This window comes from Tachypleus tridentatus, chromosome 11 (genome assembly GCF_004210375.1).
Source record: "Tachypleus tridentatus isolate NWPU-2018 chromosome 11, ASM421037v1, whole genome shotgun sequence".
NCBI lineage: Eukaryota > Metazoa > Arthropoda > Merostomata > Xiphosura > Limulidae > Tachypleus > Tachypleus tridentatus.
The window spans coordinates 4,931,175-4,959,135 of record NC_134835.1 but is presented as its reverse complement, the minus strand read 5'-3'; the positions used below and the strand labels follow the sequence as shown (position 1 = coordinate 4,959,135).

The 27,961-nt window shown below is 30.6% G+C and overlaps 1 protein-coding gene across 1 annotated transcript in view; it reads right to left on the bottom strand.

Annotated features, from left to right (window-relative positions):
* Positions 1-27,961, bottom strand: part of LOC143231628 (rhophilin-2-B-like) — an 88,633-nt gene that overhangs the window by 9,453 nt on the left and 51,219 nt on the right. Inside the window, exons 2-10 of the mRNA XM_076466166.1 lie at positions 24,502-24,617; positions 18,524-18,652; positions 16,653-16,728; positions 15,438-15,515; positions 10,921-11,045; positions 7,645-7,753; positions 5,104-5,253; positions 4,500-4,598; positions 3,375-3,531 (exon numbers count right to left, since the gene is read on the bottom strand). Coding sequence (XP_076322281.1) covers positions 3,375-3,531; positions 4,500-4,598; positions 5,104-5,253; positions 7,645-7,753; positions 10,921-11,045; positions 15,438-15,515; positions 16,653-16,728; positions 18,524-18,652; positions 24,502-24,617 — 1,039 coding nt within the window. The remainder of the gene's footprint in view (positions 1-3,374; positions 3,532-4,499; positions 4,599-5,103; positions 5,254-7,644; positions 7,754-10,920; positions 11,046-15,437; positions 15,516-16,652; positions 16,729-18,523; positions 18,653-24,501; positions 24,618-27,961) is intronic.

The window sequence follows — 27,961 nt, the reverse complement described above, 5'->3', positions numbered from 1 at the left end:
TGTAGCAGCTTGATGTGTGGTATAAAGGTAAGCTTATGGTCAGAGATAAGCTCCAAGAACTTCACAACTTCACTTTTAGAGAGAGAGAGAGAGAGAGAGAGAGAGATTAAAGCCGTTTGCTGTGGTCTACTTCAGTAAATGATTGGGGCAGTCTCAACATACGGCATGTTTGACGACTGACATGAGATGTGAAAATCATCAACATAGAGTCCATTTGCAATAGCGAGAGGGAGTTGTTCAGTGATGGCACTGAAAGTGTGACATTCACAACACAGCCCTGTGGGACTACAAGTTACTGTAGGAAAGACCGTGAAAGTGTTGAATCAATACAAACTTGGAATTGCCTGTTAATAAAAACATGTTTAAGAAAAATGATAAGTGTATCATTACAGTATCAGCTACTTCCTGGCCATGAGAGAGCAAGATCAAGAGGAGAACAGAATTATATCGCCAAATGACATTTCGAATCTTGTCCCATATGACTTTGGAACTGGTGGTAGAAGAGATCCTGGCTGTGAACTTAATCCAAGATTCCTTCTGGCTTTGATGTCTTATCTACTGAGCATGTGCATGGGCCTGCTGGAAGGTAATGCAGTTTGAGAATGTGTGACAAAAATACCATGAAAAATGTGTTGAGGTTTTAGAAATACATTGAGCAGCTGCCTGTACAATGTAGTCAGTTACTGCTGTCATGCAGTCATCTATTGATGGTTTACAGATAATGACAGAATCAAGTTCTGCAAGAGCAAAAAAGAGGGCTAGTTGGCTTGATCCAGCTTCCACTGGGGCACACAGGTTGGGTGACATCACCCATGCCCAGTCTCTGTCAAAAGTATATGAAAATGATTACTGCCTCGTGGGTTAAGGTCAACACTCCATCACAAGTGGGAGAAAAATGTAGGGTAGCAAACTGAAACCAACAGCAGTAAAGGAACTGATTAGGCATATGAAAATAACAATAACAACCAGTATTGAAAAGACAAAGGTTGTGATCTGAGAGCATACACTGTAGGAAGTGGCCCCTCCCATCAATATCAGTACCTCCCCCAGAGAGGACTATGTCCATTAAAGTCCCCAGGATTAAAAAGAGAGATGACAACTGTTCAACAAGAGCATCAAGGTCTGATTGATCATAAGTCTCTTCAGAAGAGAGGTAGAGAGAAGAAACAGTGATGGTATGACCTAAGGAAACAAGGATGGCTACAGCCTCCAAAGGTGTGTAGAGTGGCAAAGAAAGGGTGGGCACATGACAATCAACCACAAGTGCTACTCCTCCATGCACTCCTTTATTATACAACCTATCATTTTTGTACAAAAAAAAAAAACTGCTTAAAGTTGGCTATATTAACATGTTTTAGAAATGTTTCCTGTAAGGAAAGACAAACAGGATGGTAGGAAGCAATCAGAGCTTTGATGTCATTCAAATTGGAACATAAACTTCAACAGTTTTATTGTATAAAAGTGGTCATTTTTATTTATGTGTAGGCAAAGTGGGTGTATAGCCTTTCTGTTTTCTACCACATCTTTTTTCTTTATTCGAGAGAGGTCTGTCAACCTCCATGGATCCTGCCCTGGGTTAATTGGGCAGGTCTCTTTCATTGGAAGAGGATTCCAGTAACTGACAATATGAACGAATGATTATTTTGCATTTTGGGATGAGAGAAGATGTACCTGAAGAAATACCCCTGTCCAAAACCAAAGGAAGTGGATCTTTGGATTTGCTGAAATGAATGTTAGAGACAGAGATGGTTGTTAATGTTGATTCATCAACCTTTTTAACCATGGAGGTCAAAAGACTTTTCATATGGTTTGAGAATAATTCTTTTGGAAGGACAGATTTGTCTGCACTCACACTGTAGTTGTGGAATGAAGTGCAGCAGCATACATCCGAGATGAAGTGACAGGTAGTAACTTTCAAGCCTCAGGGTAAGTAATGTTTTGAATTGTCTTCAAATGCTGCACCTCTTTCTTCCAACCACTTAGGGCAAGAACAAAAGTAGGATGGGTGAAAGCCATTGCAATTAGTGCAATGAGGGTCTGTTTTATACTCACAAGCATTGTGGTCCTTGCCACCACAACAAGCACACATCAAAGAACCATGTCATGATGTCTTCGAGTGACTGAACCACTGACACTAGAAACATCCAAGAGGGTTTGGAATGTATGGCCATACCTTGCAATTAAAGTAACCTGCTTGATGGTGGCAGATGGACATGGTGATTTAAATGTTAAATGAGGACACTGGTCAGCACCATAATTCTATCTTTGCAAGTGGAGATATGCCTCACTGCAGAAACTCCTTGGGTGGAGAAACCAGTGAGAATCTCCGACTCGAGGATGTTCTACAAATTCCTTTCAACAAGGGTATATCCTCAATCACCTTTGAATGTAAGAGGAGTTCACTGTGTTTAGTTGTGGATGTTTCCACCCATATGTCACCAGAGCAAAGCTTTTTGACTGACTTTGAGAATCAGCAAGTTTCTCTAGTCCCTTCTGAATGAAAAAGGGAGACATTTGCACAAAAGGTTTGTCTGAAAGAGAATGTAGTGTAAGAAAATGAGGTACAACAGGTGTTGAAGATTGCTGCTCAGAATCTTCAAGATGTGGTCATTTACCTATGGACTGTTTTTTCACTATTTTATTTAAGTTTATATTTGGAGGATCCATAATAAAAAAGGAATATTTCAGTGCCCACCATGGAGCCATATGTGGGGACACACTACAATGCCAAACAAGAACACTGCAGCAATAGTAGGGTTTTGTGAGCACTATACCCAAACACCAGCATCAGATACAATGTCCACAACACCTGTTGATAACATCCAACACTGATGCTTGGTTGTCCCTAGCCCAAATGGACCAGCTGAATGATTCTAGGGAGGCTACCCCAAACCACCCATCTACAGCAATTCAAGGCCAAAGTGGTGTGTTAGGGTTGGACCCCTCAACAACCATTATCCTCTCCTCCCCTTCATGAGTCACCACGCACAGCAAACATGCGGGTGGATGTTTAGATCCCAGAGGAGGTAAACCGAAAGAACAGAACCTTCCCTGGGAGGTCCCCCTCACCATGTACAGGAATCTACACTGAGGGGAAAACATGCTGAATGATATAAACTGTAAATTGTTATAAATTTTAGGCAGAGATATCTGTATATACTTCAAACAAACATATAATGTAGCATCCAACTCTAAATCAGACATGCATAAAACACTGATAAAAAAAAAATATCTCTAGTCTAAACATATAAAAAATTTTGAAGCATTTTATGGTGGGCTTAAGAGATTATTTATTCAAGAAACTAAAAAGACTAAATAAAATATATTAAATGTCAATTTAGTAACACATCAAATTAATATGTAGCAGAGCATACCATTATGATCAAGCAATCCCACTGCAACAAAATGATGAGCTAATGCTCTGTAATGTTCTGATTTTACCAGAATTAAGCTAATCCAACTGTAGGGAACATAATCCTTCACTTCTGGAGCAGAGATCAGTTTATGTACCTGACTGTATACCACTGCTACCTGATGAGAGACAGTAATATCAACAATATGCAGTTCAGGAATAAAATCAAGTTAGATTACAGTGTTCTAGACAAAAACACCCAACTCTAAAGCATTAAAATAATTATTTAATTGACAATTTAGAACACAATACAGCTTAGAATGTATACATTTGTTTATATAACTTAGATTTCTGAAAGAAAGAACCATGCACAAACCATAGCAAAACCTTTTAGTCCATCATTCTCAAATATCTCTGTAAACTGGTCCCTACAGTATGCAAAAGAAGCACTGTCACACCTAAATATGTAATTTACAGAAATTCTTGAATAAAAAATTATTTTTATATCAGTGAACATGCTATGTAATTATCTTTAAACTATAACATGGAAACTTTACTATTGCTCAAGGATCAGAGGTTGAGAACCATAGCACAACAGAATAACAACACAGATCAACAATTACTGTGGTTTTTACAGTTAAGATGAAATTAAATAATTTAATACAACCACATGTGCAATTGTAGTAACTTCTTTGAAATTATTCTTTAGTATGTTTCATTGTACTTTAAAAACTCTATTATTAATCATTATTCTTAACATTCTTACTATAAATTAATATGACGGCAATACAGCATTTGCTTATGAGATGCCAAAATTAATGTCCATTACACTCAAAACAGTGAAATGAATGTTACATTTACAGCCAACCATGAATAAACTCAACCACAATTCACAATAAAATAACAAAAAAGACATAACAACAGGTAAAACATAGAATTTAAAATTGCGAATATGACTAAAAATAGATAAGAGAAAGAAAATTTGGTCAGCATTTTTGTTAAAGGCTATTTCATTGAGTAATACAAAAACCATAAACTGATGATTTTAAAATTATCATAACTTCTAATCTAAGTGTAGCTATACAATTACTTTAGTTTATTTACTAAAAAAGATATATATACATAGTTACAAAACTGCAAGACTCACCTCTGCAGCTTCTTGTGCTATATCCAAACAGCCTTCAATACCTTGTTTATCAATGTTGCTCAAAATCAGTTTCTCAAACAAACATTCTCTTGTCTGTGCCTGTTTTATTTATTTTAAATATTGACATTAGTGCTAATTTAATTTCAGAAATATTCTAAAGCGTGAAACTGTTTGTTCTAAATGTCTTTAAAAATAGTAAACAGAAATATTTGCACTGAAAACATCAATAAAGGTGAAGAAACAAAATCTATTACTCCATATAAAAAACGTATGGATTGGAACAAAAAATGCTTTAGGAAAGAACAAAATATAGTTGACTTAAAAACATATAGATACATTTAAATACATGCACATTACTTTATACACTTTGAACTGTAGAAAGAGGGCATTTAAAGGTGCAACTAGTTCTTAAAAAATTGCTATATTATAAACTTCTGTTTTATGTGAACAAAGCAATTTAATAAACGTCATTATTAAAATCAAAGGGAATGGATTACAAAGGTAAGTTCAAAATCAAGAGTAGATTGTTTATTTCATTTAAATCAAACTATTGTTAAGAACTACAGTCTACATGAGAACAAAAATCAATTCTAATAAAACATGCCAGCATAAGATGTGTAAGTGTTTGTAAGGTATCTGGAGCAAGGTCCATGCTTGGAGCATTACTAAAATTTTCCTTAATGTAGTGAAACATTCCTGCTGCTCTCAAAAAATTATCTACTGCATCATCAGCAGCTGAACTCTTTGTCCGATCCTAGAAAAAAAGAGAAGCATGACTTAAATATTAATGTTCACAAAACTGGTTTAAGTCATAGATTTTCAAACCTGGTTTATCTATATTATTTAACAAACACAATAATACTTACAATATTCAGCTAGCTAATTCTGACAAATAATAAATACAACTGTCAGGAGAGATAAAAAATGGTTTCAACAAATCAAATTTTGAACAATTTATAAACTGAGGGGCATGTATTTCATGTACAGAAGATAGTTTGTTTTCAATGTACTTTTACTTAGATAGTTTAAAACATTTGAATCAACAAACACAAAAATGAACTTCAATAAAATCAAAGAGTAGATGGAAAACATCAAAAAGAGCACACTATTAAAACATCATTGTTACTTGTGACACTACCCTATGGTATAACATCAATAGGCCATGGTAATGTACTATCAACTTCCAAAAAAAACTGTGCCTGTTCTCAGAACTTAAGTGAAGTACAGCTTGGTATTAGGAAAGGTAGAGGTTGCATCAATGTAATATTTTCAATTAAGACAACTTAGCGAGAAGGCCAGTGAACATGAAAAAAAACTGAATATTGTCTTTATAGAGCATTCATTAATATTAATAGAAATACATTATGGAACATATTTGAAGACTGAGATGCCAGGTCAGCTCTAAGACAACATAAGGGCAATATATGCAGACAGTAAAGGTGCTATGAGAACTGTAAATGGTTTAACTAACTGGTTCTAAGTATCATCTGGAATGAGACAAGGCTGTGTCTTATCCTCTCTTTTATTAACCGTTTCTATGGATCAGAATATCAAACAAGCACATCTAACTCCAAAAACCTTAAAGAAACGTCTTCTTGCTGGTGATCAAAGTTTGATACACCTGACTGAGGAAGACCATGTAAGTAACTTCAACAACAATTGCTAAAGGTGTGATATGAAAATCAGAACAGGAAAAACAGAAGCAATGTTAGTAAGTAATACACCACACCAGTTAAATGTCAATATTAATAATGCCAGGTTACAGCAGGACAATTATTTTAAATAGATAGCAAGTATTTTCACAGAAGGCTGAAAAATACATAGAAACATCAAAATAAGAATGAAAATTGAGTTATGTAAACTACCAGTTAAAACCTCTCCTCAAACATCCAAATGTTCTGAGGGAAATAAAGTGGAAGTTAAAAAAACATCTTTTGTACCAACCTCATATTATCAATGTATATCTGGACTCTTCATAAAAATTAAGAAAGGAAAATCATCACTTGTGAGATGAGATGCTTATGGAAATATACTGACATGACCATAAGAGACAAATGTAAAGGTCAGAGAAATAGTTAGACTAACCCTAATTAGTAAATACATTGAGAATCAAAGAATTAAGTAGCATAGTAAAATGGTGAGAATGAATGTAGCCCAAACAACCAATAATTCAAACATATAATAACAAAATAGGGACTGAGACTGAATAAACAATAAACACAGCCTTACACTGGCCCAGGCATCTCAACTTGCTTTGGAATGACAACTGTATCTCCTACATCTCTTAATGGCATATGTGGAAAGAGAAAATGAAGTAAGCAAGTTTAAATATTATTCCATTGATTGAGGCAGCGGTAGCCTATTTCCACTTCTCTAGTGCAACTAGTTGCAACTACGAAAGTTGTTTTATTACTAACGGTCATGCATGTATTTTATCAAATTTTCATTGGCAAATGTAGTAGTCAATCTAATCTAAAATTTTGAGAAATTAAAGTTTCTTAACACTCCTGAATACTGACTAAGTGGCTGGTACAATTTAGTTTTTATAATTAATTTGTTAAAAGTGAAGTTCTATCATATACCACCTTCTAAAATTACAATCATAATAATACATTTCAAATTTTTGACATTAGCAATTTGTTTTTACTGGTATCATAAGTAATTTACAAAGTGTAGAACTGAAATTAGTGTAAATTCTTTTTTTATTGTTTTTCAAAGAGTAAAAATAGTCTTTTTCTTAAGATTTAAAACATGTTTGCTCTTTTTCTAATAAAAGGTTTAATTTCTCTTTCTGTTTTACCTTTAGTATTTTTTTGGACAGTTGATGAAGAAAATGTTACTTTCATAATAAGTAGAGCCTCAGATTTCATTTTAAAATTACTTAAAACCCTTTTTCTATTATGCTTGCAGTTACATTTCTTTTGCATTACCTATTCATGAAGTCACATTATGCCTTTGATGTAAATTAGGGTTTAACCTATTATATGTTTAAGCTTATTAAGTTGAGTAATACCAGAGAAGAGTACATCTGTACAGAGTTATTAAGCCCTCAAAACATTGTCTTTCTTAAACATTTTGAGTTCGTGATGTGTTTTAATTGTTTTCTAAATTATTTGAAAATTTTTTAGTTGTCTCTTTATCCTACCTGTTTAGCTCCTATTTGAGTGTACACAGCTGCAATGTTAAAAAGAATGCTAGCTTTTTCAAAAGCCACAGTTTTCTGGATGCTTGGAACACCTGTTAAAGAATCAAACCTGAAAGACAGGATCTTTTTTATTATTATATTCATTTAGTGATGTGATTTAGTATACCAAAAATTAAGATCTCATTTATTTTTATTTTATATCTCTAGAAAAGTTAACATTTACAAATAATACTACATTAAAAACGTGTTTTTATAAACTAGTACTCACATTTTGCAAGTTATAACTTCTTTTCTGAAAAAGTTATAAATTTTAAACCACTATTTGTTTGCCTCAATTGTAACAAATGATAAAACTATAAAATTAAGTACATAATACTAGAAAACAATTCTTAAAATATTTTCAATTTTAGGACTATTAAACTGAATTAAAAAAGTTACCCACATCCCACATTATGTACAACAGACCACTTTGAACATCACTTTTAAGATAAACTTTGTACATAATATTTTACAATGAAAAGTTAACTTCTAAAAGAAAGCAATATTACTATAAATATCATGTGGAAAAAAATATACTTGAATAAATGAATGTATTATGTTAAAAAATAATTCAATGTTCAATAATTTAAGTGATTGCTTCATATTATGTAGCCATAATTTTAAGATACTCGAAAAAGTAAGGACAAAAAAAACAACAACATAGGTATGATAATGAAAACCATAAGAAGGTTATTGTTATAGAAAATTATTTAGCAAAGCATGTGAACAGAATAGTCTGTGGGTTAAATAGGTAAAAAAGAATTAGATTATGTTATCCATTAGCAAGGATGAAGGATGTAAACAACAGTGTAAGTGATGTAGTAAAGGTAAGGTATTCATGAAAAACATGACTTGTCTGTTAGTCTTTACTTCTCAAAATTAATGAATATCATTAATTATATTAAAGATAAAATTGAATTAAAGGATAAATAATGAGCATATAAAATCACTTGTTAATTAAATTATTTTAGACAAATAGAAATATGAAGTTTCAATTTAATGAACACAAAATTGCAAGTGAGGAAACTGAAAACTAGCGATTCAGTCAATAACCAAATATGTGGAACTTTTCAACATTGAATGGAACGAGATTCAAACATGTAAAGAAACTAAAATAAAAAATGAACTAAACATAACAGAATCTGTAGAAATTGTTAAACAAAAAATGGCTTTGAAATGAGAACTAGGCACAAGTGCCACATAAATGTATTTTTGGTGATCTATTCTTTAGAGGGCATTATATAAGTGTAAAGTACACACATACAATTGCTTGTATGAAAATGAAATTTCCTTCATTTATCAGTGAAACAAGTAGAGTTTCAGTTAAATATTTTGCTTTTAACTTTATAGAATAAATTATTATACAATTTAAAACATTGAAGTTCTTACACAATTAATGATACAAGATGGTATCTGTCCACTGTTCAAAGACTTAGAAAATAAAGTCTTTGAACAGTGGACAGGTGCCAAAAGATTGGAAGTTGGTTAATATTAATCATCTTTTCTGAGGAAGCAATAGAAATTGTCCCAGTAATTATAGGCCTATTAATTTTACTTGGCAAAATCATTACACAATGTTTAAGTTTTGTGGAATTATCAGCATACTTCACAAGGTTAAATCTTGCCTTACCACTCTTTTAACATTCTTTTAAAGATTGTCGTTAATATAAATGAAGGTACAAATGTAAATTTAACTTTTCTACATTTTCAGAAAACAGTTTACAGGTGACACATAAAAGGCTTTTTTTTAAATGTTCTTTACAGATATGGAAGATAATTTGGCACTTTTGATGGAAAACTGGCTAGATGCAAGAAAATAGAGAATGTTATAATGGGAATTCAGTCAGTTTGCATGGATTAATATCATAAGTGGACTTCAGTGCTTAGTGTTAGAAGATTCACTCTTTTTAATCTATCTATATCAATAACACAGATGAAGGAACAGTTAATAGATTACATACAATTACTGATAATGTTACCTTTTCAGTATTGTTGGCTGTGAAAAGGATAATGTTACTTTACAAAAGGATCTGTATTATTTGTTTTGTTGGGCTAATAGATGATAGGTGGCTTAAATTATAATAAATGTAAGGGAATGCAAGTTGGACATCACAATTTTAATTATGAGTATAATACTGAAGGGAGTAACCTTAACAGTGTAATGGAAGAACAAGACCTTGGTTTTCTGGTTGATTAGTCTCTTAAGCCCTTCACACAATGTGCTGTTGGTAGTGGCTGGGCAAACAAGATTTTAGACTATATCTATAGAAATATTGAAGACAACCCTGATGATATCATAGTGTCATTGTACAGGTCCCTGGCTTGCCCACATTTTTGAATACTGCATTTGGTCTTAACTTCTTATCTTAGAAAAGAGATTTAATTGTTGCAATGGTTCAAAGGAGAGTTACTAAATTATACCTAGGATGGAAAGACACCAATATAAGAAACATTTAAAATCTGTGAATTTGTTTTCTTTTGAAAAAAAGAAGACTTAAAGGGGTTCTGATCGAGTAGAACCAAGTGCCAAACCATCATCTTTTCTTATGCTTATTGGTAAGAACAGTAGAACTAAGGAACATAAATATAAATTTTGGAAGACTAGGAGTCATCTTCTACTAAGACAGCTTTATATTTCTAACAGGGAGGGTGGCTTTCGAATGTGGTAAATGTAGTTAATTTAAGGGAAAGCTTGATAAATTAAATATTTAAATAACAGGTTGAGTTTTTTCATATTTAATTTAATGGATAGGACTGTCTACATAGACAAAAATGTTTCTTGTTCTCCTTTAATGCTATATTAATTAACTTGCTCATTCACCAAGGTTCTTCAAGAAATATTGTTCTCAGAAACAATGGTGTTTCTTTATACTTAGTTTCATTAATCATAGTTAATTAGTGTTTGGAATAATTCACATTTATAATTATTTTACACTGTTTGCTAATTTTGGACTAAATTAAATCTTAAGATGGCCAAACTTCACAAGATATGAATAAGGCTATATTTGAAAGTTCCATTAACAACAAGAAAATAGTAAATTCGATGCATTTCATTCATTACAGGTTTTTTGTACTGATTCATAATATTAAATGCTTCCAGTCAATTTTTCTTAGTACAAGTGGTTAAATCTACTTGAATTAACAAAATATCAAATTATCACAATATACAAATAGAAAAAGAACAATGGATATTATCATTGCAGTAAATACAAATTACAACTAATTTTGCCCACTTACCATTCAAAGTAAATACCCATACTTCGATGCGAGGGAAAAAATCTCCTTTCCACATAATACAAAAGATTATAATATTGAAAGAGCAATAAAACTCCACTTGGATCTCTTGCAGGAGTTTTGCAAGCCTTAAAGAAAATATCACCATTTTGTAAACATATTTTCCTTAAATATTCAGTTTTATAAAATTTATAATATTGATATAGTTTTGTATGTAATTTTTTCTTTTAGTTAATTCATCATCATATTTAATGTTAATAATAAATTACAGAAAATATAAATTAAAATGAATAAATAGATAAACATTTTGAATTTTATCTAAATTATTTTAAGGTGTATCTTGTGATAAATCAATCTCAATTAATACACAAGTTATCAATAAAGGAGACAGGTACACAAAGTTTTTGAAGTGTCTTTTGCAATGGTATCTCTTGCAATGGTAATTTTTTTCATAGAATATTTACAGTTAGTCTAGTGCTTTCACTATACCTATACACCAAATTCATCTTCAATAAGTATGGATACTGCTGCTGTTTTTCTGATGTCTTGACAAACAGTCAGGATATCATCATCACATTAACAGAAACTAAAATTTAAAAAAAAAACAAACTTTAATCTAGTCCCTTAGACTAAGAAAGAAAAACGGAAACTTGCAAGGTTTTGTTTCTTGTTAAAAGGAGCTCACAGAGCTAAAAAAAAAAAACATGAAACTTGGTTTCCTACAATAGTGCCTTACAAGTCTGAACTCATGATTCTTATGCGAAATAAATGATAAAAATTTAAATATAGGCAAACTACATTTTGAAATGTCTCCAAATTATCCAAAAATGGAGCTTGTGATACAATTCAAAATGATTATTACTAACTTTGTTTTCTAACAGTTTTTCAAGGGGCATAGCAAACCCAAACTTATCTCTGTATACTTGTATGCAAAGATACTCCTTTCTTATTTTCACAACTATGTTGCTCAAAGTCTAAACTGTTTCCACCTTACAATGCATCTACATAATCCACTATCTGAAGTAGTTATGCATGTTGCCTCTGTGGCTGAGTACTGTATCACAATTACTGTATCACAAGTGGAAAGCCATTGTGCTATACAGACTTAACTAACTTGTAAATGATTAATGTGCAACTCAATCTCTCAACTGAAAGTCAACCAATTATTGTAAGCTCACAGTTTGAAACAAACTGAAAAAGCTAAATTTTGTTGATTGAATGTTAGCTTCAGATTTGCAATTGCAGAATACATGTGTTTGATACATTCTTCTTGATAATAATAAAGTTAATTCTTCTTTCCCTCATAGAATATTGCTCTGTGTATTTTAAAATTTACACTATTAACTTCTGAAAAGGGTTAATTTTGTTCAAATATTCACAGACTATGTTAACTACCAAACCATTATATTCACTTAAATTTAAAACAGTTTTAGTTTTACTTTTATCTTTATGTATGTGAAAAATATCAAATTTGTCACAAGTTATGTCTTCAATTAAAACATTTAAATGGACTGTTTATCACTCAATGTTTTTTAGAGCACTAGATATACATTAGCTTTAGTAAATAAAAGTTTATATCCCATACTACCATACAAGTACATTTAGTAAATTAAATGCATACAAATCATACACAAACACGTACTTACGCCCTACATTTTTATAGCTTCAAATGTAAAGTACTTGCAGAACTAAGAGCATTAATTTAGGGGCCTCAACTTTTAAATTAACAAACTCTCTTTTATTTAGAAACTGTTCTTCACTGGCCCTGGCCAAGATCTTAAACAAGGATCAATGGATGGGAAAATGTACAATATATTTAACAGGTAATCTTAGGTTAGAATGTTCATTCATGTGTTAATAGTTTTTGTTTAGTAAAATTAATGTAGCTCTGCTTATAGGAGAGGTAAGTAAATCTGTAAACCTCATAAAATGATTGTAAAATTGAAATTTGGTCTTTAAATCTAAAGAAAAAGCTAAGGCAGCAATTGGGCTTAAAAACAAAGCTCACTTGTATCTGTGGGCATACCCTATGAATGTTAATTTTCATCTGATTCTTGATAATATAAGAATATTTACACATATAGGCAAGTTTGATAAGTGACTACCAAATTTGTAAAATTATAATCTTACTGTCCAAAAAGTGGCTAAATTACAACATTATTTATTTCTATTAAAAAAAGAATACAATATTTTTAATGAAATATCAAACCATCAGGAAGTCACCAATCAGGATGCTCCTCACAGTTATAGTACTGAACATTGGAACTCACAACAACGATCTGGCAGGTTTGTAGCTTTTTCAAGAGGTTCACAACAAGTGGACACATCCTGAGAGCATGTTTTGAATTTTATCATGTAAAAAACAACTGAAACTTGATAGTATTGTTCACAGCATCAAATTTAATACATATTACTAGAAGAGACTATACAGCCAAATTCTAATTTGATTAACAATGACTATTCTAATACAATTAACATCTCAAAATCAGTTCTTTGAAGTTAATTAATTTAAGACACAAAACTAAACTGTTTCATTTTCTTTTGAATAGAAAGTTATATGATGAGGTCAGTGGTGTTATCATAGATTCAAGATTCGTGCTACCTTCAGCTACTTTGTTTTCATTTACAACACTGCGTGCAAGTGCTTAAAATCAATACATTATTTCACGTAGGTGGACAACACTTTCATAGTCTTTTGAAATTCTGATCAAACTTCCTGCGCAATGAAGTTTATTGCAGAAAAACAGAAGAATCATAAATTACATCTGGAAACTTTAATCGGTGATAACAATGTAAATGTGAAGTGCATCACAAACTGAAAACTATCATAGATTTCTATTTTAACTTCGCAACTTTTATTCCTAGTATTATTACACAACACAAAATATCTAGCACACATGACGATTTGCATAAAAAATTATGATATAAAAGAAACAGTGTAAAAATGATTTTCCAGATTATGTTATTGATAAAACACTTCACTGTTGTGTAAATGAATAAAATATTTACTTTGTATTATAGATATGCCTAAGTATCTTTTGGTTATTAGTCTTCCCTATTTGAGTAAATGTACTTTGATTAACAAAAATCAGCTGAAAAATATTATTCATAGGGTACATCTTCTGATACACCTGTGGTAAGAAAATATTTGTCACATTTTCCTTATATTTAAAGACCAAATTTTGATTTTACAATTGTATTTTGTTACTTACAAATTTACTTATCCCTGCTGTCAGCAAGGCTATGTTGATTCTACTATGAACAAAATTATAAATATATGTAAAAGAAGATTTGTTTACCAGTGCATGTCAGGCAAATACTTAAAGTTCTCATCCATTAAAATTTATTTATGATTTTTGGCAAGAACCAATGATGAACAAAGACTGAATAAAACTAGTTGGCCATTCATACCCTGAGGCACAAAATTAATGTTCTTTGTGTTGGAAATACACCATACACGTATATAATTGTATGCAATAGAATTTTACTCTGAAATAATTACAAGCATGAGTTCTTTGAAACTGAATGAATTTATAATGTATTTTTTGACACAATTCATCACAATACTTAAGTAAAATTGTTATCCTACAGGGTATATTCTTCCAATAATACAATGTTATGTACTTTGAGTAAAATATTTTTACAAATTCAAGTCAGATTTTTAACCCTAATTAAAGGAAAGTATATATTTGTTCTTTTCAGATTTAGTTATCTGTGGTGAACAAAGGAGTAAGAGGGGCCAACCATAGCAACACAATCACATAAAATAACACAAACCCATCGAACTGGGAAATATGTCATATACAGTTCACTTCATATTTTCAGAAATTAAAGTTAAAACTTAAAACAATTGTACTATGAAAATAATTAAAGCCAATATGCAATTAAATACCTGAAAGGGTTTCATTATTTAAAATCTGAAGCTAGTCTCAAACTGAAAGATTTTATATAAGTGATACTTGAAACTGTCAGTGTTTGATGAAACTTCACTATTACACAATTCGAAAAAAAACCAAAGATAATTGTGTATTTCACAGAAACTTCATTTATTAGTAACTATGGTTTTACCAGTAAAGACATCACCAGATCATTATAAAAAAAAAAATTAATGTGAAGCATAAAACTATGTCTTTCCTCAATTTGAAAGATCTTAATTTACCTTTTTCTCAAAATGAGTTTAATTGAAACAGTTAATATTTCTGTATCATCTACATTAATTATACCTCATGGTACCTTACATTTTTTATTCCTAATAGAGATAGATATACTATAACTTGCTTTATTCTTCTTCAATGACATCAGATCATTTTGTACACTCATGTACTATATTAAAAATTTTATAATAAATGAATATATTTGGTAACAAATTAGTTACTATATTTATAACAATTCAAATAACAAATATACTAATATTATTATAATGTAATTACCAAATGTTAGAAAGAAATGTTGTCTCTTTTAAAAGTTCATTAATATCAAAATACCCATGGAGAATTAAACCTTAAAATATATAAAATTACCTGTCGAATGTCAGCTAGTTCTTGTAAAGAACTTTCAAACTTATTGCCATCTTCACTATAGTGCTCTAAAATAAAATCCTGCAGATACAATAACACTCAAAGAATTAGAATTTTCTTACATTTGGATTCATATGATAAAAAACATTCATCAACTATTATTTTCACATTTTAAGAAAATAGAATATAAATTTTTAAGGAACTCGTAAAATAATTACTTATTCACTCCAAATCATCTATTACATAAAATTGTATATTATTTACATATTACTTGCAAATGTTACAGAAATATCTATTTATCCACAATCAAATGTGAAATATTTATATTTTCTGACACTTCATAATACATTAGAATCAAAAAATCCTATACAAAAATATTTATCATCAAGAATCCAATACTAATCAATTATAAAAAAATTGATATACTCCAGAGTTAAGTGCATGGATAAAACATGTTTCAGAGATACATTCATGGAGGAAACATGTATAAGACTAATGTGTATGAAACAAAAGTAAGATATTCAGATCAAGCATGTTTCAAAGAGGAGTAAAATCTATGAATAAAGTATATTTCAAAGTAATGTATCTGAAGAAGACTATTTTCATAGTCTTCATGATCATTACACAGCAACTTTATGTCTTTTTTGAAATCAAAGTTTCATTTGTTCTGGAATTTGCTATGGGGACAGCTGGAGTTTTTTAATTTAGTTTTAAACACCCTCTTTAATTAATGTTTTTGAACCTCTTATTTTTACAATAATAATATATCAAACTTTTAAATAATTTAACTCTATATTTTGTTACTATTGCCTAATTCTTTTATTTAAGGCTGCATCTTGCCTATACTACTTAAAATATTCTACATTAAACTATATAAACTGTTCATATTCTAAATATGAGACTACATTTGTAGTTTCTGTTAACATAACCCAGAAACAACTTTTAATTAAATGATTTATTCAAAAGTTTGATGCACACATCAAAACAATGTCACATTTTAATGTCATTATCTTCAAATAGTTTTGACAAAAATAGTGCCATGCACAACTCAACAAGTCTTTGAAACTACTTTTATAATTCAATTTCATAATGGTTGATTTTTGTTAATTTTCAATTTGCAATCAGAAACAACTGTGAATGTGCATCTCACCTTCTTGACTATAACTCTGAATGACCACTTCTATTATCAACTAACAATAGTTTTTGAATAAACTTTACCTTAAACACTTCTTGAAAGTCAATATCTTTTGTTTCTTTTAATCCTAATGGTATCATTGGAACCAACTGGCTAGCACTGAAATAATTATGCAAACAACTTAGAACAACTTCTACAGCACACACAAGAGTTTGGAGCAAAACTTTACAAACAAAGATAATTTTCTCAATATTAACACCTGCCACACAATCCAGCCTGGCATCTTGATGTGGATCCAAAAAAAAGTCATTACAAAAAAATATTCAAGTTGTTTAGACAAAAAGATGTGTGGTTCTATTTCTGAGATCTAGGTTGCTGGATCAGACCTTTGATCTGACCCAAGACCATAAAAGGCAATGTGGAGAAGTTTACTTGTAAACATAAAATAAAATGATGTAGCAATAAAAAGTGCTTCACCTGTTCTAGATACGGTTGTGAATACTACGATTTAAGTATAGCAATTAAGAAAAATCATGGGCCCAGATCAAATAAGGGAAGAACTTATTTGAAGATAACCCAACTGATCTGACACCAGCTGAATCAGACATTCATAAATTAATTACTGCGATGACAGTGAAACAAATAATGGGCACAACAGTATTGTTATCTTCAAATAGATGAACTGGAATCATATTTAAGAAATCATTTGTTTTAATATTTTATGGAACTAACAGTACAGTGAAGCCCAAAGATACATTGTTCAAGTTTAAGCAGATGCCTGATGCATTAGAAGGTAATTTCCCAAGCAATCCTCATTTTCAAAACAACATTTCTGCAACGAAGCATAAATACAAAAAGGACAGAATGGTATCATTGTAGTATAATTCATATAGATTTCATTATATTTTCAATATTTAATTTTACATTTCAGATCTTGTGTCAAGCTTCATTAAAAGAGATCTACTGATATACCCCCAAAGTCATTGGTTTATCAAATGACCATCCTAAGTTCTATACTAAAAGATGCTGGGCTAGCTCATGTGGCATACATTAAAAACCTAATGACAGAACAAAACCCAGTCAGTAGTTAAGCACACTGATTACATTTATTTAACTATATAAAAAAACCCAAGAATGTTAAATTTTGACAGACTGAAAGTAATTCAAGAAATCTAACTATAACCTAAATTAAAACAAAAGAAAGATTTTATTAGTTAACATCTTCCTCTCATATCACAAGAAAAAATATTTAATGACATAAAATGTAAGTATTATAGCACGAAACAAAGCTTCAAAAGTTTTTAAACCAAAAAAAAAACAAAAGAATTGCGTGGCTCAAAACAAATATCTTATGTCTTTTAATGCTCATCAAAAGTAACTACATCATGGTAATTACAAAAACAACCTTTACTTAAAATAGTATTACACTAATTTTTAAAACTGGTCATAAACATTGCACCATACTATTATCTTTAACACAGTTTATGTACCAGCTTATTCCTTAACAAACAAATCACTGCAACAAATCAATACAGTATAAATGTGCCAGCTTAGTCCTTAATGATAAACATTATATGAAACTCATCACTAGTTAAAAAGTTATGAAATTGTATTACTTATTAAGACACTGTATCAAATTCTATTCCCTAACAAAATTATTATGATTTGACTGTAATTTAATTTATATACTTGTATTATTGCCACATGATGTACATAATTGCTATATAAAACAATATAGTAATCCTTAAAAATAGCCAAGATATGTTAAGAAAAGCCAAATGCATATTTAGAAATAGTAAACACTACAAAAAAAAATCAAACAACTTGGATAAATATTTACAGCAGAGAAAATAAACATGTTTATAATCAATGAACCTTTATTTAAAAAAAACAAACAGACTATGTATTATTCAATTAGCTTCAAAAATAATAAATGATAAATCAGAAAAAGTACCTTTCATTCTGATAAATCTGTACTGAACTGTTCATTTCTGCAAGTTGTTCTTTGAGTAACTGCAAATTGGAATTAACAAAACTCAGCTCAAGAGCAACTGTTTCCCGCATTTTCTTGTTGGAAGTTGCTCTGAAATGTAGATCCAACAGATCTGAGCAAAACTTTAAGTGAAGTTCGATAATTATTATTACATAGATATGACTAAAATATCTTAGTCATTTCTCTAATACAAGTTAATTTGTAAAGTACATTTAAAAAATATAGCATAACAATACATACTTATTTTTCAAATTAATTAATCAAATCACACTGGAAAAGAAAGATCATGAAACTGAAAGAGTTCATGCACATTTGTACAATGTGAAAAATAACACTACATCCAGGTCTCACAGAAGTACAAGACTGGGACATTCTTATCAATATGCTTGAATACCATGACAGGAAAATTATCATCACTTATGTACAAATTTCTTTACATTTTAAATACCCTTTTGTATTACCAGCAAATACTGTAATAATAAGGATTCGACATGACTAAATAACGACAGGATTTTGAAGGTATATTTAACACCTTAATGCCATTATAACACTACCTAAACATTGACATATCCCTATGTCCACATGCACTTAAAAACACAAACACATTTTTCTCATTCAAAAATTTCTTGCAGAGAACAAAAAAAACAAACTGAAAATATCAAATGCTCTTGTAACCATTCTTCTGATACATACCAAATGTGATAATTAACTACAAAATTTATATTCTAAATGGATTCAAGTAAAACTTGTTTTATGAATTAAAATGTCCTTTACAGATTACAGTAAATGAAATTAATGTGTCTTATATGTCACTTCACTGACTTTAATATAAGTAGCTTGTAGATACACCTGCCAACTAAAAATAATACATTCTGTGTTCAGAACATGTAGCAGCAAACATATTGATGGATAACTCCTCTACATGGATGTCCTAGATCTGAACGTATTTTCAACAGCTTGTGTTTACTGAGGCAAGTTTCATGTGAGACAGAACTGGTAGATATATTACTCTACACATTGGTTTGATTGAGCTGGTTTTGTTTCTCAAACTATTTCAAAACTAGGTCAAATACTAGCATCTACAAAAAATATAGTTTATGTATTAGCTTATCCCTTAATAACAAACTTTCACCTTTAATTAATAGTTTATGTACCAGCTTAGTCCTTAATAACAAATATTTTATGAAACTGTCATTACTAGTAAAAAGTTATCATACTAACAATATTTGATCCTACATCAATACTGGAGAAATAATTAATGCCTTTCACTGCCATGTTTATTAATAAGTACTTCATCTGGTCAGGGTTTTTTGCTTTTTACATCTATCTGAGCTACAGTTATCCCTCTTGGATAATGCTCACTGTCAGTTCATTCAAGTATTTCCTATTCTTTGTATACCATGTATATCAATTCCTGTTTCCACCATTATATTGTCCCTCCATCTTCCCTTTATACCCCCTTATAGGTTGCCATTTCATAGTTCTTAATGTCTACCTATTATTTAAATACCTAGCTACATGCCCATCCAATTCAGTTCTTAGAATGAACCTTACTGCACCTATTATACGTGTTTTTCTTACATGAGAAGGGAGACAAGCAAGATACAAAAAAATTTGTTATATACACGATAAAACAAATAACAAGATGCACAACAGAAGCGTTTCAAATACAATTGGCAGCATTGTAGTACTGACAGCAAACTCAAAACTGAAAAACCATTAAATTATTATTAACATTAATATCAAATAACCGTAGAAAAATGATGGACTTCACAAGTGACATTATTTCAGGGCGAAAAATATCTTTTTAATTATCACTCTTTGATTTCCTATATTAACCTTATGTAATTTGTTGGAATCAAAGCATGCCATTCACAACAGCATTTAATGTTAGTTATCAAAGTTTATTTAGATTTCCAATTTTACAACACTTCACATTAAAGTAGAGAAAATACCAGATATGACATATAGAGATAGATTTTGAAAAAAAAAAAAAAGAACTTTAGATGTACAGGGTGGCCCGTAAGTCCCTACCCATCCATATATCTTATGTATCCAGTGCATCTATGTGCTATCCCTCATTCTCGCTGCATAATATTATGTCACAATACGCTCTTCAAGTGTAAATGGACTTACATCGGCCATGTTTCTTTGAAAAAATAGAAACAAATTTATAATACATGCGTAACTGAATAGAACATAACAACATATGGATGGTAGGGACTTACGGGCCATCCTGTACATTTGGCAACTTGTAGAAGTTAGGCATGTGTAATATGCAAATCGTATGATAGAAAAAAAATTAATTTTTCAGATGCACATCATCTTGAACTTGTCAGAGTTCTGTGTTGGACTGATTTTATCAGTTCACAAACATATCTTTAGCACAAATACTTTATTAATACATCTAAGATTTTGTGTACAATAGACTTAAATTTTTTTACCAACAGCTTGCCACATGGTAAATTTGGAGTTATACTGAACATTAACTCTCCAGAATGGAGCTGATCCTGTGCACATTCAGTTCAGCAAATAAAAGATATAAAAGATCACTCGAGCTGAACTGAGATGCTCATTAGGTATATGGTCATATGGACTTCAGTTTCTTTGACTATCTTTTTGATGAAAATAGACAATGAGTTTACAAAATGTCTGGAAAAAGATGAATATTCTTTCATAACAAAAGTCTTCATTTTACATATGGAAATGCTCATCCAGATGTGTTTGGATGTAGATTTAATGTTCCTTGCTATATTTCAATGCTTTATAAACTATAAGCATATCATCTGTGGTGCCCCAACACATACCTGTTGCGACATTCTATTGTAAAGTGAAGTTGGTCTAACACATACCTGTTGTGACATTCTATTGTAAAGTGAAGTTGGTCCAACACATACCTGTTGTGACATTCTATTGTAAAGTGAAGTTGGTCCAACACATACCTGTTGTGACATTCTATTGTAAAGTGAAGTTGATCCAACACATACCTGTTGTGACATTCTATTGTAAAGTGAAGTTGGTCCAACAAATACCTGTTGTGACATTCTATTGGAAAGTGAAAATTTGCAATTTTCTTAACATTGAAGAACCACCCTGAACATGTCATAAATATCACACAGTACACTGACTACAATTTTAAAAAAATGTTAACAGTGTATAAAATAATGTTGAAATTTATAGACTGTAAAAATGTTACAAGAACTGTTGAAAAATCTAAGCACTGCCCTGTTTACAGTACTGTGTGTGTCATTATGATCTAATTTATTACAAGAAGGATACAGCCATGTTGGAAAGCTTGCAGTGATGAGTATGTTTTGCCTTTTTATTTTTTTTAGTAAAGTCACTTTGAGCTATCAGCTGTGTACAACAAGGGAAATTGAAATTTTAGCACTCTAAATCCATAAATTTATTGCTGTCCCACTAGGGGATTGCAGTAATGGAATACTATAATTATATCCAACTTATGAAGTTTGATCTTTAATGAAAATTTCAAACATTAGGACTTTGTTTTTTTCTAAAGTGCAGGAGAATATGACACTACATGGTTTGGTGTTCAATCTTCTTGTCAAAAGTCAGAGTATGAAAATTAATATATGAATAAAAACTTCAAAATCAAGGCAACAAATTTAATGTTTGAAGTAAATATTTTAGCTGAATTATATACCACCTTACAGAATGGTTTATCTTATGATGAGGTAAACATTGTTAACATAAATGAATTTATCTTTGGTACATAGCAAAGCTCTGCTCTCATCAACTAGTTGTTCTTTTGTATTGTTTATTTAAATCTGTTAAGTAGAAAAGTGACCTTGCAAGGTGAAGCAATGAATATCTGTTACCTTGCTCACTGTATCTTAAGTTATTGTTTGTACAAATAATTATAAGTGCCAGTGACCAAAAATAAAGTATTTTCAAGTCTGTGTTGAGTGTAACTTAATGATGACTTGAATTATGAATTCAGCACAGCATGTTATATTCCATTAATATCATTCATGGCAGTAATTTAAATTCATAATTGCAGCATATTTAATAAAACTGTAATGTTTTACTGCCTAATTAAGTACTAATTTACGTCAAAACTAACATATGGTCATATCTCAGGTCATTTGCAATTTTATCAATTAACAATCAAGGAAGCCTAGACAGGTTGGACAGGTTTTATCTATACTATTAATCTTTCAGTCATCAAAAGTTGTATAATTATTATTTATAACTTCTTTGCATCTAGACTTAAACAAAACAAACTGGTTTTGTCAGTTCATGTTACTACCACAGTTGAACCTCACTAAAAACCTTGACCAGTATTTTTTGGTTCACCAGCCATATTTATATTCAATAATTTAGGCAAAAATATATTTCTTTCTCATCAACTGAACTTGTTTAATTTGATTAAACAGCACTATAGAGATAACATTATGAAATTTAAAAGCTTGTACAGTCAATAAGAAAATATGCAAGTCAGAAATTTAGATAAGAATATTAATAACCAATAATTGTGTTATTTTTCATTTATAAATAAAGAGTATATTCTGAAAAGTAAAGGAATAAATAGTGACATCCAAACAATTAAATTATGCTTAAAATAAGATGAAGCTATCTATAATACTTGTACTTTCAAGTTAGAAAAACATCTACAGTCGTTTTTCATTGGTTGGATAACTTGTTACTTTTATTTATTATTATTATTATTATTATCATTTCAGAGGTACAATCAAATCCTGTATCATGTAACACTATACTAGTAATATAATGTATTAACTTCAACATAAATTATATATTAACTCCTCAATAGATATAGATTTCAGCTCAATATATTAACTGTATAACAGACCAAATTATAATTAATCACAAATGTGCAATTTTCTGAGCTCTTCTCAAAATATAACATTTCAATAACATTTAAACATGTTTCAGTGACACAGTTAAGATTATAAATAAGAATGAACTACTGAAAAGATTTATAACATTTAGTTGAACTCCTCATTACAATATTTCATGAGTGTTGCCATTATTGAGTAAACTGATACAGCTCAATCATCTACATTCTTGTTGAATGCCTTTTCTAATCAAGCTAACAAAAGGTTTTCAAATCCTGCATAAACATATTAGTTTCATGATTGTATAAATTAACATTTTCCCAAATAATGCTCTTTATCAAAGTGTTAAAAACAAGTATTAGAAACTTTAGCTACATAACCACAGAATCTTTAGTTTTCCAATTTACCAAGATGAGAATCTACATGTAACCTTTATACAGTATGGAGGAGCATTAAAGATAAACAGACTTTTGTGGATTTGAAGTGAATCAATTCTAAAGTTTGATTTTAAAACTACAGAATTTTACTTGTAAGATTAATCTTTTAAAAGCATTTCTCAAGGGTAAATTTATTATTACTTAACTTTAATTTAAAAAAAGGAAGTGTTAATATTTAATACAATGCAGAGTTTAAAAGTTGTTTAAACATTTTAAATGAAGATACAAGTTTGTTAAAATCTGAACTTCATTGTGATATTCATCTTTTGACTTTCACAAAAGTTTTAGTAAGAGAAGACATAATATATTTGGCATTTAGGTTCTATTTAATATGCAAAGAATTGTTACACTTGACATTATCTTCTGTAAAACAATAAACCTTTTGTACTTGTATCAAGGATCAGTACACACGGTGACAGTGTTCCTGTCTGTAATGACAAATCAAAGTACCAATTAAAACATATCAAACTACTACAAAACAACCTTGTAAATATAATACTAGTATTATTAATAGATACCACCACCACAAGAAAACCTCAGTTTCAAAATGAAACATAAAGAGTGATAAAATTCACACTTAATACTAATTATCTAATCTCTGACTAACAGGTTTCTTTTCAAAGCAGTCTGCATACAGTTTCCGTTTACTTTAATTTCCTAGAGCTAAGTGACAGATTTAAGTTACTTGAAAAGTTTTTCTGCCCCGTTCCTCATCATCATCTGCTTGTTGATTTCTTGATTCAGTTTGGCTCTGCGGTGTTGGAGCTTGCCCCGACACGTGGCTGCTCGAGGATCTGAGCCCTATCAAAATACATGATAAGCAAAAGTTCAAATCACGTGAAATACAAACACAAGGAAAGACTGAAATATCATGCAAGTATCAATTTCACAAAAATGTGTGTAAATAAAGGCTCAAGTGAAAAGTACTACAAATTAATACAGAGAATAGAGAAGCACCTAGAAACTATGGATTTTGAAAAAAGGCATAAATTTGCTGAAACACAAATTGCCAACAAAACATTGAAAACATGATAGCCAATTCAATCTTCTATAAAATAAATCTACAAGAAAAAACAAACATTTTTATTCCAATTAATATTTAATAATATATTCAACAAGTTACATACTTAAGTATTTAAACCCACTTATGTACAAGTTGCATGAATTATAAAAATTCTTTACATACGGTCTTTATTATTTACAATATCACTTATGAAAGTCAATATTTATTTCATATTTTGTAACTGCTAAAGATTAGTGACAAGCTTTTCTTGTACCTTAAGTAATGTACAAAAGTTACAAATATGTTATCCACTTATCACATTGAAATGCATCATACAACTTAACACTACTATCTAACATTTTACTTTTACAATTGTTCTTAAAGACTAGCCCCACTCCACACGAATCAAATGTGCTGCTGTTTGTTAAAGGCATCAGATTATTTATTGAATCTTTCCTGATTAATGCTTCTTTTCAATAAAATTTCAACAACAAAAAAACATTTCCATTGAGAATTAACTACACTTTATAAAAATAACAAGTACTTATCCTCAGTGATAGGTAAGGTTATTCTACCATTTTAAATCTTTTTAATGGACTTTAAAAAGAAAGTCAACTGTACTGTATTTTTGCCAAAGCTCTACGTTACTCATACCTTGCACCTTAAAAAGTAATTCTTGAACATTTCAGTCATGCTGAACAATTTAGTATAAAATATCTGCCTGCTAAATAAAATATGGCATCAACATTATTCATAACTGTTCTCCTGTGATTTCAAAAGTGAATATTGAACTTTGCCTGTGTGGACAGCTTTACATACTGGACACAAATAAATGCTGAGGTAGACACTGCATTTCACTATAACAATATTTCAGGTTTTTGTTTTGCACTTTTAATTTCCAGTTCCATTAACCTCAATTTTGTGGCCATAATCATGCGCTATTAGCCAGCATAACAATTTTCATTATGACACCTCTTCATTACAAATCTTATGGACTTTTCAAAGATTTACACTTATAACCGGCAGTGGTTCCCATCAGAGCTGTTCCTAAGGGTCTTTTTTAAAGCTGCATAATTATATTTTAACTTTATCATTTTTACTACACAATGCTTTATTGCACCTTTTATTTATTTATACACACACCAAACACAGGCCTAGTAACAATTGGTTCAAATTAATTTATCAACTCTCAAGTGCAATTTCATAATCTTAAATATATATTTATCATCAACTTCAACTTACTATACAGGTAAACTTTCAACTGCACTTTTTTTTTTTTTTTTTTTACAGGTGCACAATTTGTAATCAACTACACACTAGGAAAAAACCTTGTTTCCATGGTCATGTTTAAGCTTACTGTTAGAAATACACGATTTTTCCATTTGAAGATTAATACCAGAATATTATTCATCTTATATTATCCAAATGTTAATGTAAGTTATTTTTAAGAACTGACAGGTATGGTAAATTTGCTTATGTAACTATTTACAAATTAATTACTGCATAGTTCCATTACTGCAAATTGATGTCATGTTACTCAAACTTCTTGAAATTTTGTTATAGCTTTAAGTAAGTTTTACAACATAATGTTTTGTTGTGCAATATATATGTATGTATGTCAGTAAAATTGTAAATGAAGTTAAAATGCATGATTGAGAGTTTAGCTAAAACCATCATACAGTGGTGATTTCTAAAGTGACTTTCACAGATTATATTGTATTAACAGAGTGAGGAAAATAATGTCTTGTCAAAGGGTGTTCTAAAGCTATTGAATACGTATAGGTAGATGGACAAAAATGAGAATTATTTAATGCTTTTGATACAACTGTGACACCAAGTAGTGTAACAAAGCCTTGTACATACATTTGACTTGTTTTGAGTATACCATTTTAAAATAAAATAAATTGATTGTGTGCTGTCCATTCATTGTTGAAATTTATCATCAACAAGAATGTGATCAAATAGAAGCCTGATACTGGTCAAATAGCATTACTGCAAGGGTATAAAATTGCTGTGATTCTGGTTCCTTTGGAGATCTTTCTCACAAAACAATTTTGAGACATGAATAGAAGCTTCCAATCTTTCAACACCTTGCTTATCATTTTGTTAATGACACCAAATGATAAGCACAATTTCATCGTAATGGTAGTTTTCATAAGATTTATTTTTCATAATGACAGCCTTCACTTTGCAGATGAGTACATTGCCATAGGGCCCAGCATGGCCAGGTGGGTTAAGACATTCAACTCATAATCTGGGGGTTGCAGGTTTGAATCCCCATCACCTGCTTGTCCTTTCAGCTGTGGGGAATTTGTAATTTGGGGGTAAATCCCACTATTCATTGGTAAAAGAGTTGCCCAAGAGTTGGCGATGGGACGTGATGACTAGCTGCCTTCATTCTAGTCTTACACTGATAAATTATGGATTAGCACAGATAGCCCTCGTGTAACTTTGTGTGAAATTCAAAAACAAACAAACAAAGCATTGCCCTAGATTAGATTAACTAGTGTGCCTTTCTAGTCCATTGCTCTCCTTACATGTTAAATGCTGGGCTGTTCAAGTTTTTCTACTTTTATCAAGATAACTGGAGGCAATTTCTTATATTATTATGTGACAGTTTGTCATTTAATTTTACATTATTTAACAAAATATTTTATAAGATAATTCTTCCTCGGAAGGGGTGTAACACATTACAAGCCAAAGTCTGTTTGTGTCTATATTGTATTTGCTATCTAATCTTCGGAAATGCCCAAAATCCAAGTATACGGGCAAATTTATCTCTCAGTTATAACTTACTAATTATTCCTCGTATTTCCAAAAATTGTATGAAACACAGTTCCACCTATACGTTTCTTAGTAATGTTACATCCACAGATGTTAATTAAAAGAATTAAAAATAACAAGTTAACACAATCGTTAACTTGAATTAACTAAATCACATTGTTGATGTTAGATTGGTCATTTATTTGCTCTGTTGCTTAAGTGTATGTGTGTGTGTTTTTATAGCAATGTCACATCGAACTATTTGCTGAGCCCACCGAGTGGAATCGAACCCCTTGACTTTAGCGTTGTAAATCCGTAGCATTATCTATGTACCAGAGAGAACTGCTAAAATGTCGAGGAAAGATAAAAAGCATTGACC